Source organism: Marmota monax, unplaced genomic scaffold (assembly GCF_021218885.2).
Source record: "Marmota monax isolate L192 unplaced genomic scaffold, Marmota_monax_Labrador192_F-V1.1 WCK01_AAM20220418_F8-fsc00415, whole genome shotgun sequence".
Classification (NCBI taxonomy): Eukaryota; Metazoa; Chordata; class Mammalia; order Rodentia; family Sciuridae; genus Marmota; species Marmota monax.
Genome location: NW_026694342.1, coordinates 602420 through 622079, shown reverse-complemented (window position 1 = coordinate 622079; position 19660 = coordinate 602420). Strand labels below are relative to the sequence as shown.

The window sequence follows — 19660 nt, the reverse complement described above, 5'->3', positions numbered from 1 at the left end:
ATCTTGAAATTTAAGATGGAAACAGCAATTGCCAAAAAGAGAGCTTCTTCTGGACAGACAGTACAGTAAATGTTCAAAACGGAAGATGAGATAAGTATTTGGGTGAAACTTACATAGTCTTTATTAATATACTCACATTTGAGTCTTTTTTTGTTATATGGAATTCCTGTGTCCAATTCATTTTTTCTGTAACTGCTTTAACATTCATGCTTTTTCATTTATAATATGAATCAAGAGTGTAATATTCAGAAATATTGCCTAATAATCCACTTCAAAATGGTTGTATTTTTTAAAACACATCTTCATTACTTTTTGTGCATTACACTTAATTCATACTTTTGTAAAAATTGCTGGTTCTTTTAGAGGTATATGACACAATATATTACCAAAGTTGTGGTTGTTGAATTCATTTTAAAGATTAGTTTTAGAATAATCTCAGCTCTTTTCACACTGTTAGATCTAGTGATAAGGCAATGGAAAACGAGGAGTATCCATCTTTTATGATGAGCCTATTTTAGCAATACTATTCTACCTTGTTTCAAACTTTTGGTTTTATATGGTTTTGGTTTGGGGCTTGTGAATGTGTGTGTTTTGGTATTTGTTTGTTGTTATTTTTGCTTTTGTTTTTATTTTGTACCTGGGATTGAACCGATGGGCACTTAGCCGCATCCCCAACCCTTTTTATATTTTTTATTTATAAACAAGAGTCTCAGTGCTGGGGCTGGCATTGAACTTGTGATATTTCTGCCCCAGAGAAATATCCCAAGCCACTGGGCCATCATGCCTGGCTCAGACTTTTGTTTTGAATTTACATGATCACCTACCATCTAGCATCTATGATGAAAGAATATATTACTTGTAAAGTGATTGTTGTTAAACTTTCTCTTTCTCATACTTCATGTTTTAGAAACCTTTGAGTTTAAAAAAAAAAAAAAAGCAAGTGTTTTCTGGAAAACAATATATTTAGTGATCTTTGAATCTCTTAACCATTTTATACTTCCTGGCTCAGATTTATCACCTGGATATCTTACTAGGGAAAGATAAACATGTATTTAAGACACAAAGAAACCTTTTATAAATAACCATCATTTCATTGTAGTCTTAACACAGCATGCATTGTTGCCTAAATTCATTTTATTATTTGGTAAGGACACAAGTTTGAGTTATTTCAGACTGTGATATACAATATTTTCATATAAAATGATAAATGATTAAAATTTCTTTCTGTAGGCTACAGAGAGTGAAGTAGGAGATGTAGATTTAACACGTCTTCCAGAAGGACCTGTTGATTCTGAGGATGAAGAAGAAGAAGAGGAAGAGATTGATCGAACAGATCCATTGCAGGGGCGAGATCTTGTTCGAGAATGTCTTGAAAAAGAACCTGCAGACAAAACTGATGATGACATTGGTAAGAAATAAATCTGTTCATATATTTTCCTAGTGTTTCCTTTACAAAGTACTCTGAAAACTTAATGCCTTAAAGCAGTGTACATTTATTCTTTCATAATTTTTATGGATCAGAAATTCAGGGAACTATAAAAGAACTATGAATATCAGGAGGCTTGGATCATTGAGAACCATCTTTGAGATTAGCTGACACAGATTGTAAAACAAAAATTTAATTTCATTAAACTCATGTCCATATGTATTTAAAACAGAATAATAATGTCCAAAGTTTGTGAATTAGCTTCTTAAAATTTTTCAAGAATCATATTTTTATTTTCCTAGCTTAAATTTTTGGGTAAAACTTAATGCATATTCCTCTGTGTAATTTATTAAAGAATTTAGTACATAATTAGTTGGCAAGTTGAATATTAAATATGTTGATGTTATCTTTGAGGAACAAAGGATTACTCAACATCAAGTATATATTGTTAGGATTCAATTAACATTTTCTCATAGATTTTCTTTTTATACTAGTCATATTGCTGTTCAAATCATAAGATGCTCTTGCTAATAACAGCCATAATTTATATCAGTAAAGATCAAAATATTTGAACATTCGTTACCATTCCAAAGATATATTATTTAATAAGAACATTATCTGGACAGAAACTGGAAGTACTTTTGTCATGGAGAAAGGTGTTTTTGTTTTTGTCTTTTGCAATGTTGAGTATCAAATCCTCAAACATACTTAGGCAAGCACTTAACTTCTGAGTACATCCCCAGCCTGAAAGTGCATTTTTAATGGTAAAGAATTACATGCTACGCTGTCTTCAGAGTTTTTTAGAAATTGAAATGTAAGTATTTCCAATTATTCTGTGAGCATAGAGCTCCTTATGGTTATTTCTGTTAAAGCCTCTGGGTAGCTATCTGTTTCTCCTTTTTTCTTTCTTCCTTCTTTGCCACTACCTCTCTGCTAGAGCCATTAATTCAGAAACTGGCAAGGGACGTTAAGGGATTGAGAAAAGATAGATAAACACATAGAAAGTTGTACCAAGTGGGACACCATCTTCTGATAGAGTAACAGTGACCCAGAGGTAGCTCAGCACATTTATTATATAGGTTTTATTATCAAAAGGTTATTTGTGGGAAGGTTTCTGCAAAGCAGGCAAACTAAAGGACGCAGCACTGGGGAGACATTAGCGTTATCTAACTATGCTCAGAGTAGTTCTCTATCCCTGGGAGCTGGTGCCTGAGCTCAAGGTCCAGACTGATATAACTCCATGCCTTTGCACAGTTTCTTCAAGCCAGGTGTCACCATAGCAACTGAGCAATCTTGATCTGTACAAAGGTACAGGTCAGAGAAAACACAGGCAGTCACAAATCATGATCCAAGTCACTGCTTTCCACGCTTCTTTTTTTTTTTTTTTCTTTTAATCCCCTGCCATACTGAGAATTGAAGCCAGGGTCTTCCACATGTGAGACAAGCACTCTGCCACTGAGCCATATCCCCAGTCTTCTTATTTCTTTGAAACATGATCTTATTAAGTTACCCAGGCTGTCCTCATGTCCTCATGATCCTCATGCCTCTGTTTCCTGAATAGCTGGGATTATAGGCATGTTCCGCCACCCGCAGTCTGTTTCTCCCTTGTATTTATCTTTATTGTTCATGTGTTTGTATACTAAAAAATGCCTGAGGAACCCATCAGCCTTTATTGTAGTACATAGTTGCTTTGACAAATCTTGTACTACATTACACATTTGTTACTCCTAACAGTTATTTATTGGCATTGATGAGTTACATTTAAAAAAAGAAAGAAAAATCCCTAGCCAATAAGATTAAAGACTTTTTTCATTAATCTGTTAGGTCTAAGGGCATCACTAATCCAAAATACAATGGCATCTCAGGCTAGGTAAATTAGATAAGCCTTCCAGCTTTATCTCACTTTGAGTTCATTGTTTTCTCTAGGGGTTATAAATTCTGGTATCTTTCCATATGCCCATATTTTATGTATGAATCTGAATATACATGTAAAGTAAATAACTGATATTTTTTTCAGTCAATGGTCTTTGTAATCTGGCTTTCTCTACTCTAGCAGCATAAATTCACAAGTCAGTTATGGAATTGGATATTGAAGTCTAGATTTTATTCTCTTTTAATGTATCATCCTAAAATTTGTTTTTTATAGAACAATTACTTGAATTTATGCACCAGCTTCCTGCTTTTGCAAACATGACCATGTCTGTAAGGAGAGAGCTCTGCTCAGTGATGATTTTTGAAGTGGTGGATCAGGCTGGAGCTATTATTCTTGAGGATGGGCAAGAGGTAGGTTAGCAAATAAATGTCACATTATTTAGTATGGATGCTAATTTCTACTAATTTTACTTTTAGAAGAATTTTATTTCCATAACCTTGTGTAAATCCTCACTTTTGAAATTTAAACTGAACAGTGAGCTAGAAGGAACACTTAAATTTGAAGTAGTTATGATTTCTAAGGAGAGAAATTTTTTGTTTAGCTTTACTTTATCTTAATTTTTATTTCCTAGCAATGGATTTTGTGCAAAATAGATAACAAATTTGGTTCAACAAATATTATTTATTTTCATTTCTCAAGGTTCTTAATTAGTATTCATGTATTTATATCATTGTTTAAAATGTTTATAAAGTTAAATGTATATATTCTCCATTTTCTTTCTCTATATTAACATGAAAAAATGAGGCAAATGTATTGGTACCACTGCCTCCTACTGGACAAATCCCAATTGGGGCATTTATGTGGCAATTCTGTGTTTTAAACTGCTTAGATAGATGCAGCTGAGTGGAGAAAGGATGCAGGGGGATTAGAAAGTATGACTATTGTTAGGAAGTGTTTTGATATTTTTCTTATCAAGTTAGTAATGATTAATGCTGAGATGTTAGTTGCTGAACATTGTCATTTATTTCTAATAGGAATAAAAATTGGTATAGTATTTCTGGAAAGTCATTTTTCTAAATATCAAAAGATGTTCATTATAGCATATTTTTAATAGTAAAAATTGGACGTGACCCAAAATATCCAAGAATAAGAAATGGTTATTCAAATTATTACATAGCCACAGAATATGACATATGCTGGGCAAGTATTCTGCCACTGAACTACACCCTCAACTTCTCACATTATTTTAAAATTATTTGATGGAAATTCTGTGAGGGCAGGGGCCAAATCTCTAGCTTTTTTTTTTTTTTTAACATATTTTTTCTTTACATTCTACACATAAAGTGTGCTCCCAAAAAAGTTTGGTGAATAGATGAGTATAGCATTAAATTTTTTAAAAAAGCAGAATAATATAAATATCTTAACTATTCAAAATGATATGCACACAGATGAGGAATAAGCCAGACTCCCCCCCCCCACGCCCACAATTTTTTGTGTTGTCTTAATTTCCCACAGTTCCATCAGCAAAAATTTGTTGTATGTCAGCTGTGTACCAGCTTCTGCTCTAGACCCAGGGATGTAGTGGGAAAAAAATGGGTAGTCCCTAATCTCAAATAGCCTATGTAATCCACAAGTTCAGTAGTGAGTATATTTTACATTTAAAACAGTAAAAAAAAAAAAAAATACACTTTGTGAAAAAAAAAAAAATTCTTTATACACTGATTACCTTTTGGAACTGACAATCCTAGATTTTCCCTTAAGTCACATTAAAACTATTGAAAGTTTACCATATAATAAGAAGGGTTGTTTATTAAAGGGAATTAAATGGTCTTTTATTGACACACAGTGGCCTTTAAAAGAAATATCTCCCTGGAACATTAATTTCTTCCATATAAATGAGGACATTGTCTTCTTAACCTTAGGAGAAATTTTGAGCATTCTATTTTGTTAGATATGCCTTAAAATTCAGGCTTTTCCTAGTCTTTCTAAATTAATCACTGTCTTTTTTGGTATTCTTACTACATGTCAGACACCTCTAAGCACTTAGTATGAAATAACTCAATTAATATAGTAATTCTATGATAGATTCTATTGTTAGGACCATTTTAGCAGTTAAAAAAAAAAAAAAAGAGGTTCAGAATGGTTATATAACATGCCAAAAGTCACCAGGCTAGTTAGTGGCAGGGTCTGGATTAAAATTCCAAAAAATCTGTGCTCTCAAACATTACATTTTTGCCTCAGGAAATTTGGTAATCATGAAAGCTCCTGATTTCCTTTGGTTACTAAAAGAAGAAAGTGTAAAATAAACTTCAGTGGTTGTGCAGACTAGAATAGGGAACATAAAATGTTACTAAAAGTGCTTAATAATATAACCAGATTCTCTTTTTCACTCTTTCAAATTATGCAAATTATATATTTTGATAGATTTTTGTTCAAAGCTAACATAACTATCACTTCTAAAAGATTCTTAAAACCTTTGTTTTTCTCTATAGCTTGATTCATGGTATGTCATTTTAAATGGCACTGTAGAAATTAATCATCCAGATGGAAAAGTTGAAAATCTCTTTATGGGAAATAGTTTTGGAATTACTCCCACTCTTGATAAGCAGTACATGCGTGGTATTGTCAGAACTAAAGTAGATGATTGTCAGGTAAGCTTTTCTCTTGCTTGTTTGATTTGAAATGGCTGAACCTAATTTTTTTCCTCACTTAAAATAAAATCACTGTATGTGAGAATGAGGAGTTTCAATAGCTCATTGTTAATAAAGGAAACTCAATCTTATAACTGCCTAAAATATTTATGGGATTGAGCAAACTATAAATTTTTTAAGAGAATGTGCCAAGTAACTACTAGTTTGTTGCATTTCTTTCTGATATTAGCCAGCTCAGAGTCTTTTTTAAACAAGGGAAAGAAATAGGAACTTCAGAGTTGTTTGTTTCTAACTTACTCCTGCTTTGTGTTTCCTTTGTGTAGTGTCAGTTTTGAGAGAAGTGGATGTTCACTTCTCCTTTTAGAGCAAAATTCAAATGGATTTGACTTCTTCGGTCTCTTTATGTGTACATTGTTTCACCTTGATTTTTGTTAAAAGTTTAAAGGATTGAATGAAAGAACTGATGCCGCTTGATTTCTTGCCTTTGTGCTCTGCTTTGGTGCATAGTGATATATTTATGTACTATAGGTTCATTAATTGTCCCCATGTTGTTCTTGGACAGTTTGTCTGCATAGCCCAGCAGGATTATTGGAGAATTTTAAATCATGTGGAAAAAAATACCCATAAAGTTGAAGAAGAAGGAGAAATTGTTATGGTGCATGAGCACCGCGAATTAGACCGGAGCGGAACCAGGAAAGGACACATCGTAATCAAGGTGTGTATTTTAACTTATTATTCTAGATATTGATAGAATAAAGTTTTCAACTTGCTTTTAAAAAGGCTCTGAACTCCTTTTTTAAATAGTGCAAGATAACTTCACTAACACATTGAAATCTAATTTTAATCAATATATTCGTTCTTTTGCCTTTTTCTAAGCTGGTTTTTATCCATTTTAATGTTGAAAAATAACTTTCATATCAGCATGGATAGGGGATGGGTATTGTTTTGGAATATACTGGTCAGTTTTTCTTCTAAAATGTATTTTATATTTAGAAACAATAGAAATTCAAGGATTAGCCACAAAGGTGTAGGACTCATAGATGAAAATGCAGAGTTAAAATAGGCATTGATTTCACTTTTTTTTTTAATCTAAAAATGGTGGTAATACAGAAGGACTTGATTAAGATTAAATGAGGTAGATCAAAAGCTTTAGTACAGTTACAGAATTAAGTATGAATTCTCATACTTTCTCTCCCCCACCCCTTCCCCTATTCCTTGCCTTCTTCCTCCTCTGCTCTTTAAAAGCCTCTGGATATAAAGTAGAGCCATATAGTCGAAAGGGAGAGAATAAATGCATAGCTTCTTGTCTTTTTGGACTAGTCTTGGTTGCTAATTGGAAATGGAGGAATTTATTTAATATGAGGAGTATAAATCGGAAAGACAGATCTAAAGCTGATATCATGCCCACTCTTCCTTAGAATCAAGACTTTCTCAGAGCTGTCTCTCTAAAACTGATGGTTTTAAGCTTTTTCTGTAGAGAAAAAATGAACATATCAATGACCTTAGGGTCATGTATATATTTTCTTATTTTAATTCCTTTGTCTTTTTGTAAGGACTTCTATGTTTCTAATAATTTCAAAGTTATAATAGAAAAGTTGCAAGAACAATACAAAATCTCCCTGAGTCAGATTTCCCCCAATTTTAATATTTTACTCATTTGCCCCATTGTCATTAGTGGAAAAAGTAATGCCTCATCACTTCTAAATATATCATATGTATTTCCTAAAAGCAAGAATGCTCTCCTGCATAAACACCATGGAATCCTTCCAAGTTTGGAACTAAACATTGCTGAAACAGAAAGATTCAGCCCCAAAATCATGTTAGATATTCACCAGCAATCCCATCATTGCCACTTTTTTATTTCTGGTCTAGGATCTCATCCAGGAACACAGATTTAGTTGTCATGTCACTTCAGTCTGTTCCTATTTTATATCCTGTAGGAATAACCCTTTACCTGGATCAGTCTAGTGTTTCCTCATGACCATACTCAAGTTGTTCCTTCCCAGCAGGAATTTCACAGAAATGATGACATGCACTTCTCATTACACCACATCAGGGGCCACAAGATGTTACCTTTTCCACCATGGTAAAATAAACCTTGATGCCCTGCTCACATTGATGTCTCATTCAGGAACACAGATTTAGTTTCTTCACTGTAAAAATTACCATTTGATCCTTTGTAACTGATGGGTACTTGGTAAAGGGATATTCTGAGATAGTATCAATAAAACTGCCTCTAGTTCGTGGATAGTTACGAACTTCTACCCAGAAGTTTTTACTTCCACTGACTGACTGACTACTCTTGCCTGAATGGTGAGACCTTATTACTATAATTTCTTGCATATTTTTAAACTGTCATTTTGTAAAGAAGAGCTTTCTTTTCTTCTACATTTATTAATATTAGTATAGACTTATGTGTTCACCAGTATTATTCCTTAGATCAAATTGTGTGAGATTTAGCCAGTGAAGCCCTCTTTAAGCTGACTCCTATATTATTTTGACATGTCCCTCTCTGGCAGATAGTAAGGCTCATCATGAACTTGATTTACACCAGATTTTGAAGTCAGCTATTTCCCCCAGAGTATACAGGATCTTTCCAGTTGAAGATGGTATTTATGAACCAATATCTGGGTATTCCCTTTGTTTTTAGATCCTCTCATCAGATAAAGCTAGGAAATCTATATATGGATGGATGTATTACAAATACATGCCCATTTATTACTTTTTCTGTTAAACATCTAGGGGTTTATACTGATACATCCAATCCAGTGTTACACCCCGTACAGGGTTTTCTCTACCCTTTTTCTTTCTGTTTCTATAAGTACATTCACCAACAATGACTCTTGTTATTCTCTGTATATTTACATATTTGCTTATTGTAACCAATCTCTACCATGCGAACCATCTGTTTTGCCTGCCACCTCTGTGTGTTCATCCAGCATCCCAACTTTTTTTCTTCCACCTGAGACATAGAGGTTTATTTAGGAAAGCAGAGGCATATTTAAGGGAGAATGTGGGCTATCTTGAGAGGGAAAAGTCACTGGGACAAAGCAAGTAGTACACATTAAAGGGAGAATGTGGGCCATCTCCAGAGGGAGAAACAGCAACCTTTTGGTGTGTGAGCATCCTACCTTCTCAGCTGCTAATAAACATAATGGTGATGTGCCTCTTCATAATTACCTGACTCATCTTTAAAGTTTAGAATGTATAGCTTAATCTCTATAAGAGACCCTGCCTCAATGACTTAGCCAGTCAAAATGATGGCCTCTGTTCAATGTTGACCAGTTTACACCATGACTTCCAATATATATAATCTAAAAACAACATTTAAGTGACCCTAAACCATCGTTGATAATAAAGCCAATTTGGTGTTTTAGAGGGTGGAAGAATAAGAATAATCTATGGTCTCCTTGTTCCTTAAGTTAGTTAAATGAAAATACTGTCTTATGACTTCCTTCAGAGAAATGATTTACATACTTTGTTAGCAGTGGGCACCTTTTTAAAAAAGATAAAATAAGTACTTTGTAGTACTAAAGTATGTTTAATGTACATTTATTCTGAGCAACAAGTTGTTTGAATGAATGAAGCAAATTGAAGTTTGGGGTCATGAGCAATAGTTAATTTTTATATCAGGCTTACCATCTGTTTTATTTAATTCAGAAGCTCAAAGAGGAGCAATGGTAAATGTTTGTTTGTGTTCTTTTGATAAGTTTACAGACAGGCAAGCATTTAAAACTCTGATTGTAAAAACTATCTATAGGACTTCTCATTCCTCCCAAGATGGTGAGCTAGCAGAGATAAAATGTAGAAGGAAACTATTTGAGGAAGTAACAGCAGTAAAACTGGCTTTTTTTGAACTGATATATTATTCCTGCAGCTTGGGACAGAAGAAAATTTGAAGTGGAATAAATTTGAAATAAAGCTTCCTTTTTTTTTTTCTTCTTTCTCCCCGCCCTCTTTTTTTTTTTTTTTTTTTTTCCTTTTCTTTTACTTACCTCTTGCTTCTTCCTTCTTTTGCCTGGGACAATCATTATGTACCCCCATTATACCAGAAATGGCAGTAAGAGCCCACACAAGGAATAAATCAGTTAAATTCTGAGGATGCCAATGGAAAAAGGTACAGCTGAGTAAATGCTGTTTTGGGTACTCATTCCTATATTTTTTCTCATCTAAACCTCTACTGCTGCATTACAACCTAGAAAGACTAGCTTCTCCCAGCGTAAAGATTTAATGGTGAAATTACTTTGGGGATTTGTATAAGGGAGTGGCTATAAAGGAGAATAATCAATGGGAGTTAATTGATTCCGTTTTGTCCTTGGATTTTTAGGCAACACCTGAGCGTCTCATTATGCATTTAATAGAAGAACATTCCATTGTGGACCCAACTTATATAGAAGATTTCTTATTAACTTATAGGACATTTCTTAAAAGTCCTTTGGATGTTGGAATCAAGCTTTTGGAATGGTTTAAGATTGACAGCTTAAGGGATAAGGTTGGTTTTAAAAATATCAAGGGCGTGAAAGTGATTTTAATGTAGAATTTTTGTTTTGAAGTACTGGGGATTGAACCCAAGGGTATTTCACCATTGGATTACAACCCCATTTATTTTTATTTTTATTTTATTTTGAGGGTATCACTAATTTGCTAAAGCTGGTCTCAAACCTGCAATCCTGCTGTAGCCTCCTGGGTTGCTGGGATTATAGGCATGCACCACCACACACAGCATTTACATTTTATTAATGAACGTTTTGCAGTTGATAGATTAAATGTTTACTTTGATAACAAAATTTAGTTCACCTAAAAAATTAGTAAGTTGGTATAGACATATATCTGCTTATCTACTTTTATGATTGCATAGCCTGTTTCAAGGGGACATGAATTTTTTTTTTGGACATGAATCTTAAAAGGCAAAAATTGAAATAAGGCTGTGATGTTGCTCTAAATTCAGGAAACGTAAAAGCTGCATAAGTGTTTTAGAATTTTACCAAAATATTTTATAATCATTTAAAAACAATATGTTAAATCCTAATTTTTCTGTCCTGCTGCTTATTTAAATCTTTCTTTGAATTTGCATTAAATGTTATTTGCTATTTAAAATAGATTATTTTGCCTGTTTCATGGTATGTACAGTTTAATGGAAATATTAGTAATACCTCAGCAAATTAGTGGGAAGTAAGTTGTTCTAAGAAAATAAAAAGGAGGATCATAATGGCAAAGAAAATAAGTTAGATGAAGGCAAAGTTGATTTTTTTTTTTTTTTTTTTTTTTTTTTGGCATTGGGGGTGGGGGGATACTGAGGATTGAACCCAGGGGCAGTTAACCACTGAGCTACATCCCCAGCCCCTTATATTTTTTAAGACAGGGCTGTCTTTAAACTTGTGATCCTCCTGCCTCAACCTCCTAAGTCACTGGGATTACTGGTGTGCACCCCCACACCTGACTAAACTGTAGAATTATATTATTTAGGAGATTAAAGTGTGCAAAACTACAGACTTGTCTTCCTCTCCTTTTTTTTTTTTTTTTTTGGAATTAATTATAATTACTTTGGTTCCTGAGAAAATAAAGGCATGCCTAGAGACTGAACAAAAATATGATTTAGAAATAGCTAGATTTCTACATGCAAAAGAATGAAATTGGATTCTTACTTACCTTACACCATATATAAAAATTTACTCAAAATTTATCAAAGTTACACCATTCATAAAAATTTACTCAAAATGTATAAGAGGGGCTGGGAATACAGCTCAGTTGGTAAAGGGATTGCCTCACAGGCACAAGGCCTGGGTTCCATCCCCAGCACCACAAAAAAAAATTGAGGCAATATAAGAGATTAAAGTATAATATTTTTACAAGAAAAGATAATAGTAAATCATGATGACCTGGGTTTTGGCAGTAGTTTTTCAGATATAACACCAAAAGCACAAGCAACAAAAGAAAAAAAAAATAGATATTTGAATTGCATCAAAATTAAAATGTTTTCTGTATCAACTGATACTGTCAAGAAATACAGGACAACACATGGAATGGGAGAATAAATTTGCAAATCATATCTGATAAGGGTCTAGCATCCAGAATATATAAAGTATTCTTACAGTTTGGCAACAAAAGGACAAATAACACAATTGGAAAATGGACAAAGGACTTAAACATTTCCCCAGGAAAATGCATAAATGGCCATCAAGCACATGAAAAAGATGCTCAACATAATTAGTCTTAGGGAAATACAGCTTGAAGCCATTGTGAGATATCACTTTGTATCCACTGGGATGGATTTGTAAAAAGAAGGAAAAAGACCCCCCCCCAAAAAAATTTAAAAACAAAGAATGTGAGAAATTAGATACCCCACCCCCAATATTAATGATGGAAATGTAAAATAATATAGCCTCTGTGAAAGACTGTTTGACATTTCTTCTAAATTTGAACATAGAGTACCCAAACAATCCAGTAATTTTTCTCCTAGGTATGTACCTGAAAAACAGTTCACAAACAAAAATTCGTACACAGATATTCATAGCAATATTGACCATAGCCAAAAAGTGAGGATGGTCCAGATGTCCCACTAATATTTATCATGGATAAACAAAACATATATAGCAATTTAATAAAATATTATTCATCCATAAAAAGAAACAAAGTACTAATTAAAGGAAGCCAATCACAAAAAGCCAATATTACGTGATTCTTTTTATATGAAATGTCCAGAATAGGCAAATACATACAAAAGTAGACTAGTGGTACCTTCCAGGGACTGGAGAAAGGACAGAATGGGAAGCATTTACTAAACTAGTTAGTGATGATAATCATATAACATTGGAAATGTGTGAAATGCCATTGAATTGTGCACTTTAAATTGATTGAAATGGTAAATTTTATGTGCATGTGCATTTTACATAATTTTGAAAATATATGATTCAAAATTACATTGCTAACTATATTACTACTTAACATTTGCTTACTTTTAATCTATGGAGCAAAGTAAACAAACCTATTCACCATTTTTGAAAATTGACAGTATTTACAATGAATGAAATATCAGATTTGTTTTCATTAAAATTTGGGGTTAAATATGTTCTTAGCTATAGAAACACTTATACTATTTTTTGATATGATTGCCAGCTTTTATGATATGAAGTTTGTATTTTGAGATGCTCTGAAATACATATCCCATGTATTTATTCCATTTTAAGAATATAAGATGACTTTTATCTTCTGAATGCACAGAGTTCTTTGTTGCTTGTGTACCCAAGGAAGCAAAATTTTAGACTAAAGCATGCCTCTGTTAGAACAAGCCTTTTTATATACAAGGAAGGGGAGAAGAAGGTTAGTCATAAAGCTCTATTCTTCCTTAGTTTGGGGCATGTTTTTGGAATGTACTTTTTCAGAAATAATGCCTCTCATAACCATATGCTGCCTTTTCTGTCTTTCCTCAGGTGACACGGATTGTATTATTATGGGTAAATAATCATTTTAATGATTTTGAAGGTGATTCTGCTATGACTCAGTTTCTGGAAGAATTTGAAAAAAATCTGGAAGATACAGTAAGGCTCAAATGAATTTCTTTTTCACAGTTGCTGCTCCTCAGCGAGAACAATTATTCAGAACAGCAATGGCTTTTGTATTATCCTGCATACTAAATGAGAACTCTGTAATTCTGCTTATCCTCCGTCACCTCAGCTGAAACAAAAATCATCCATTTAGACTCTGTTTTTCATTTTTAGTTTAAGACTAGTATCTCTTAGTTCCTCAGGCTTCTAAGTACTGGGCATATGTGGATCAGTCCATAGTCACCCATGTTGCTGATTTAGGCATTTATGTATACATATGTGTCTTTGCTTTTGGTCTCTTTTTCAGCCATTTCTTTTCTACTTCCCAGTTTAGGAGCTCATTATTTTATTATACCTGTTCTATTATAGTAGCCTGCTAAATGGTCTTAGTTCTAGTTTTCTTCTACTCCATTCTGTGTGTCCAAAAGATAGATATTAAAGTACAAACAATGCATATTGCTTGTCTTTGTTAGCACACCATATTTTTTTTTTTTAAGAGAGAGAATTTTTTTTTTTTTTTTTTTTTTTTTTTTTTTTTTAGTTTTCAGCAGACACAACATCTTTGTTTGCATGTGGTGCTGAGGATCGAACCCGGGCCGCACGCATGCCAGGCGAGCGCACTACCACTTGAGCCACATCCCCAGCCCAGTACACCATATTTTCTACCAAAGTAGTGTCTCACCTTATACTCATGTCACTCATCTACTTTTTCAGGATTTTTCTTATGTACTATAGATTATATCTAAACCAGACTATTTTGTAGTTCTTTATCACAGACCTTGTTGTATTCTCTTCTTCCAGTCCTGCTCTTTCCAAGTATGTGCAACTTTCAGTGCATATCTTTTATATCCGATCTACATTAAGACTTTGTGGATCTCCCTGCTACATGTGCTTTCACCTTTTCTAAATATATAGTATTTAAGATAATTCCTTCAAGGTCTTCTTAACTTCCACAGTAGCTATTGATGAATACATTTGATTCTCCTTGTCACATAGAATTCAGCTGCAACTAGGTTGTCTGCTTCTAGCAGCTTGAAATTTTTGGAAATAAATAATGTAGTATAATGGTTAAAAGAGTACAGCTCAGGAATCAGTTTGCCTGAATTAACATTCATACTCCATCACTTGCTCGATATGTGAATTTGGACAAGTTGCCTAACCTTTATGTTCCTGTTTACTTATTTGAAAGATAATAGCCCCTACTTCAATGAGATTGTATGAAGATTGTAGTGAGTTAATGAATAACAATACGAAAACAATCCTGGCACATAGCGTATGCTCAAGAATTATAGTCTTCAGAGTCTTAGTGGCTTGAGTTGCCTGAAAAAGAAAAAAATTGGAAGATATGATCCAATTTTTACCCCTTAGTTCTTATAGACTTCTCAGCAGCATATCTGCTTTGTAAAATGGGGAGAAATGAACAGGGACTGGGGAACCTGATATAGAGGCACACCAACGTCAATAGTCATGAGATGAACAAGATAGGTGTTTGTATTACGAAAGTTCAGAGAATGAGAAGTAATTTTTTATCATCCCTGTGGGGATGAGATAACATTTTGAAATCTTTTGTTGTTGGTGGTGGTGGTAGTTATGGTTCTAGGGATTTAACCCAGGGGCAGTCTGTCTCTGAATTACATCCCCAGCCCTGATCTTTAGTTGTCTTTTTAACTTATCTAAGTTGCTGAAACTGGCCCTGAACTTGCTAACCTCCTGCCTCAACCTCTTGAGTTGCTAACCTGTGATTATCTAAAAATCTTTAAAATCGTACTCAGACATCTTATTCTTAAGAGTGTACTGCAGTAGACGGGCCCTCTCCTTTATTTTTTTTTTTTTTTTTTTTTAATCACCTCACATGATTAAAAAAATTCATTAATAGTAATTAATAGTAAAAATTAATAATATGTATTAATAGTAAAAATTCATTAATAGTAGTTTATGTTTACAGTTCTTATTTTAATAATTTTTGATGATTTTAGAAGCCTATAGGAATAGACATAATTTTATTCTTTTTTTTACTTTATAGAAAATGAATGGTCATCTTAGGTTATTGAATATCGCCTGTGCTGCAAAGGCTAAGTGGAGACAGGTTGTGCTACAAAAGGCTTCTCGAGAGTCACCTTTGAATTTCAGCCTTAATGGAGGAAGTGAGAAGGGATTTGGTATTTTTGTTGAAGGAGTAGAACCTGGTAGCAAAGCTGCTGATGCAGGACTGAAACGTGGTGATCAGGTAAGTAAATGACTCACCATTTAAATTAAAGCCATCTTATCAACACAATAGTCTGTCTGTTATTTTTGTTCTTATCCGATATTTCTTAAGTAGATATAGTCAGTTTGAGTATTTGTCTGAGTGCATCTTAAGAGGTGGTATTCTAACATGGCTTATTTTTTAAACACATTTATTATATATCCACTGCTGTTAATAAAAAATTTGATCTAGCGTTTGAACCAGCTCGACCAGGCCTCATCATCGTGACCTCCTTTGGGCCTGCCTCATACCCCAAAGATTAGTTTTGAAGGAAGGGTCATTTCACTTCTTATGTAAGTGGCTGAAGATTACCGTAAGTGATGGTATCAACTTAAATAATGTTCATATGATAACATACTACATTTATAAGCCAAGTGAGTCAGGTGAGGGACCAGAAAAAATCAGACACTGAAAGGAATTTGGTGATGATCCATTTCTTCCATTTAGACATAAGGTAACTACTGAGCAGGCGGTTTGAAAATGTGATTTACTTATAACCTTTTGTTACATTAAAAACGCAATTCCCATGCTAACCTTAGTCCTTCCAGGCATATTAATTACATTCTCAAATGATAAAGTTTCTAAATTTGTATTTTTAACAAAGCTCTCTAAGATGATACTCATGCATATCAGAGGGTTGTTTCCCAGATCTTAGATACCATCAGACTCACTTGAGAAACTTACTTTTTCATGTTCAAAAACTTGTTCATTCATTCAGTTAAAATGTGGTTTTATTTTACTTTTGAACTGAACCATACTATCACTTTTTTAATATGATAAGGGTATTCACATTATAAAAAACTATTTTGAAAGATGCTATCCTTCAAAATAGTGATTCATAACCAACGGGTGATTTCTGCCCCAAGAGACTTTTGAGTTTTTTGTTTCTTGTTTTTTTGTAGTGGTACTGGTAGTCAAACCTAGAGCCTCCCTCACACTTGAGGATTCTACCACTGAGCTACATCCCCAGCCCTAGATAGATAGGTAGGTAGATAGATTTTGTTTTGTTTTTGTTTTTGTTTTTGTTTTTTTCCCTTTTTTGGTACCGGAGATTAAGCCCAGAGGCACTTTACCACTTAGCTACCTCCCCAGTCCTTTTGATTTTATTTTAATTCAGCGTCTTACTAAGTTGCTGAGTCTGGCCTCGAATTTTCAATCCTCCTACCTTAGCCACCCAAATTCCTAAGAATGAAATTTAATCTGCTTTTCCTTCTTCCATCATCCCTCTCCATTACTGTGGAGATGATCTGAGGCTTTAAGCAACTCCCACACCATCAAAAAAGGGGATCTCTTTATTTTTATTATTTTTGCATAATACTGTATTATCTGTTTTAGGAGATGCAGGTCTTTTTTAACTTGAATTTTACTTCTGTAGAATTTTCTTTTCATAATGTATTGTTATGCATTCTTTCTTATCCTTTTGGAATTTTTATGTCAGTCCCCTAGATCTTTCCTCTTTGTTGATTATTTTTTATTCATTATATTTCTCTATCACTCTTTATTGGAATTGGCATTTTTTAAAACTAAGCTTGTATAATTCTGAGGTACAGCCAAATTGGGCAATCCTTGATGTTCATATGAAAAAGAACTTATCTCAGTTATGCTTCTTATTGTTTGGCTACCTGATACAATCAGTGACAGCAGGTTTTTAAATATATTTAGAGAGCTACTTTCAAATGAATTATTTCACTTTAAAATGCAGTAAATTTACACATAGGATATTTGACTATACATACACACAGGTGGTAATTTTTGATATGATTTGATATGGTCAAAATTTTTCATTTATGAACTTTTCTGTGATCTTTGTAAAAAAAAAATCCTTACTATTATCCTAAAGTGAATGAACTTTTAAAATATATATATATATAATTTACAGTAGAGAATTTGGAAAATGCAACCATGTAGGAGAAAAAAATAAATACCCATCTACCTTCTCACAAAGAGAGCCGTTGTTTACTTATGGTACATTTTATTGAAGTCCTACTGTACTTTTTCAGCATAAACTTTTAAGCTTTTGTCTTTTTACATTTTATTCTTAATTTGTATTTTTCAAATACTCTTAAGATAATGGAAGTAAATGGACAGAATTTTGAGAATATTACATTTGCAAAGGCCCTTGAAATTTTGAGGAATAATACTCATCTTGCACTAACTGTGAAGACCAATATTTTTGGTAAGTTTTGTTGTAAATACTGTCTGAGCTTTGCTTTTCTGTTTTTGTAATAGAAAAGTAAAGTCCTAACAATGAAAAGAAAAATAAAATGTAAAACATTTCTTATCTGAGCTATTAAGGTATTATTAGGATTGCTAATGTGTGTAGTACAATTTAGAATTTTCACTTTTCATTTGTGCTTATTATTTTGATATCTTAGAAAGTTTGAAAGTAGGTATACAACTACATTCATTCAGTCATTTATGAAATATCTATTGAGAATCTGTTATATACCATACTCTGGTAGAGGAATACTTAAAATGACCTGAATAGAACTTAGAGTCATAATCAGGTTTTTTTTCTCCCTGCTAATTTACAAATTAATCTACTTCTAATCTTTTAACTAGCTTTCTGAAATAATGTAAATGCCAGATTGTTTCATGGAAATTAATTAAAGCACTGAATTAATAATCAGTGAATTACAGATTTCTAACAAGAAACTCTACCTTCCTGTGTAAAAATGTTGATTATGTCATATAAACAAAGCAAATGTTCACCTTGTACTTATTTTATTAAGAAATTTATGGGTTTTTTTTTTATAACTTTAAGAAAGGATTTATTGTCATTTGGATTCATTTGATACCACAGGATTTTTGTTAAAATTCAGAGAAAGGCAACAGTAAATACAGTATAGCCATTGAAAATTGTCAAAGAAAATTTAAGAGTTTTTATTTAAGAGCTGGTTCCCCTAGGTTTCAGTTGCAATTAGAGAAGTAAGAGTTGACTTTTAAAACTATGCCTATAGAAAGGAAGTGTGAGTTTTAATTTTTCCACTGTAACTCCTCTTTATACTCTGCTTAGTAATATTGAAAAATGAAGCATTTGTTATTTTTCCTCTTTTTATTGGAGTCACTTTGACTGAATTACATCATGTTGACTCTGATATATAACAGTCAGTTGGCAACTATACAGTACTTAACAAAGAATAAGTAAGTAAGCCTTCAGGGTTTTTGGATTTCCTAGAGGTGACACTAGTATTTAGTGACACCAGCTTTTAGCTTAAAACCACAGGGATATCAGTTTTGAAAAACATGAAACCAGCATTATGCATGTTGGACAGATTATTTACTCTCCAGGCTTCAGTTTCTCCAGCTATATTTCGTAAGGTTCTTGTAAAGATCCAATGCCTTTACTTTTTTCTTGTCACTTAATGATTGCTAATTAGTATCAAATATTATTATATACAAAAATATATAGATAGCATAATATAGTGTTTAACAACATTAACTCTGAAAGACAGAAAAAATAAGTTTAAAGATACAAAAGGTGTAATGTATAACAAATTAGAATAAATAAATAAGTTTAAATTTTAAAAGATACAAAAGGTAGTGAACCCACACTCTCAGAACCCTAGAACCCTCTGAGTGGTAAGAATAACAAAATGTCAGACTGGATGTTGCATGGACCTTTTTTTTTTTCTTTCAAAATACTTTTATTTAAAATTAAAAAATTGAGGCTGGGGTTGTGGCTCAGTGGTAGAGTGCTCGCCTCACACGTGCAAGACCCTGGGTTCAATCCTCAGCACCACATAAAAATAAGTGAAATAAAGGTATTGTGTCCAACTACATCTAAAAAATAAATATTTAAAAGGTAAAATTAAAAAATTACAATTAAAAAAAAAGCCACCACAAACCCTGCCTTTCTTTTTAAATAATGCAGCATGGAGCAGTTTGGTTTCCACCCTATTGTGCTGGGGCTGAGGTCCT

General features: G+C 33.1%; 1 protein-coding gene across 4 annotated transcripts in view; it reads left to right on the top strand.

The window, feature by feature from the left end:
• The first annotated feature begins 977 nt into the window (after nt 1-977).
• The window catches only part of Rapgef6 (Rap guanine nucleotide exchange factor 6), an 83975-nt gene continuing 65292 nt past the window's right edge, over nt 978-19660 (top strand). For 2 of the 4 annotated variants that reach the window (XM_046467685.2, XM_058586555.1), the window contains exons 1-8: nt 980-1408; nt 3573-3709; nt 5792-5950; nt 6513-6665; nt 10278-10442; nt 13381-13488; nt 15518-15721; nt 17807-17915. In XM_046467685.2, the coding sequence (XP_046323641.1) occupies nt 3590-3709; nt 5792-5950; nt 6513-6665; nt 10278-10442; nt 13381-13488; nt 15518-15721; nt 17807-17915 (1018 nt within the window). In that variant the 5' untranslated portion in view covers nt 980-1408; nt 3573-3589. Of the gene's footprint in view, nt 1409-3572; nt 3710-5791; nt 5951-6512; nt 6666-10277; nt 10443-13380; nt 13489-15517; nt 15722-17806; nt 17916-19660 lie in introns of all 4 variants that reach the window. The other 2 variants (XM_058586554.1, XM_046467686.2) reach the window with 2 other exon arrangements.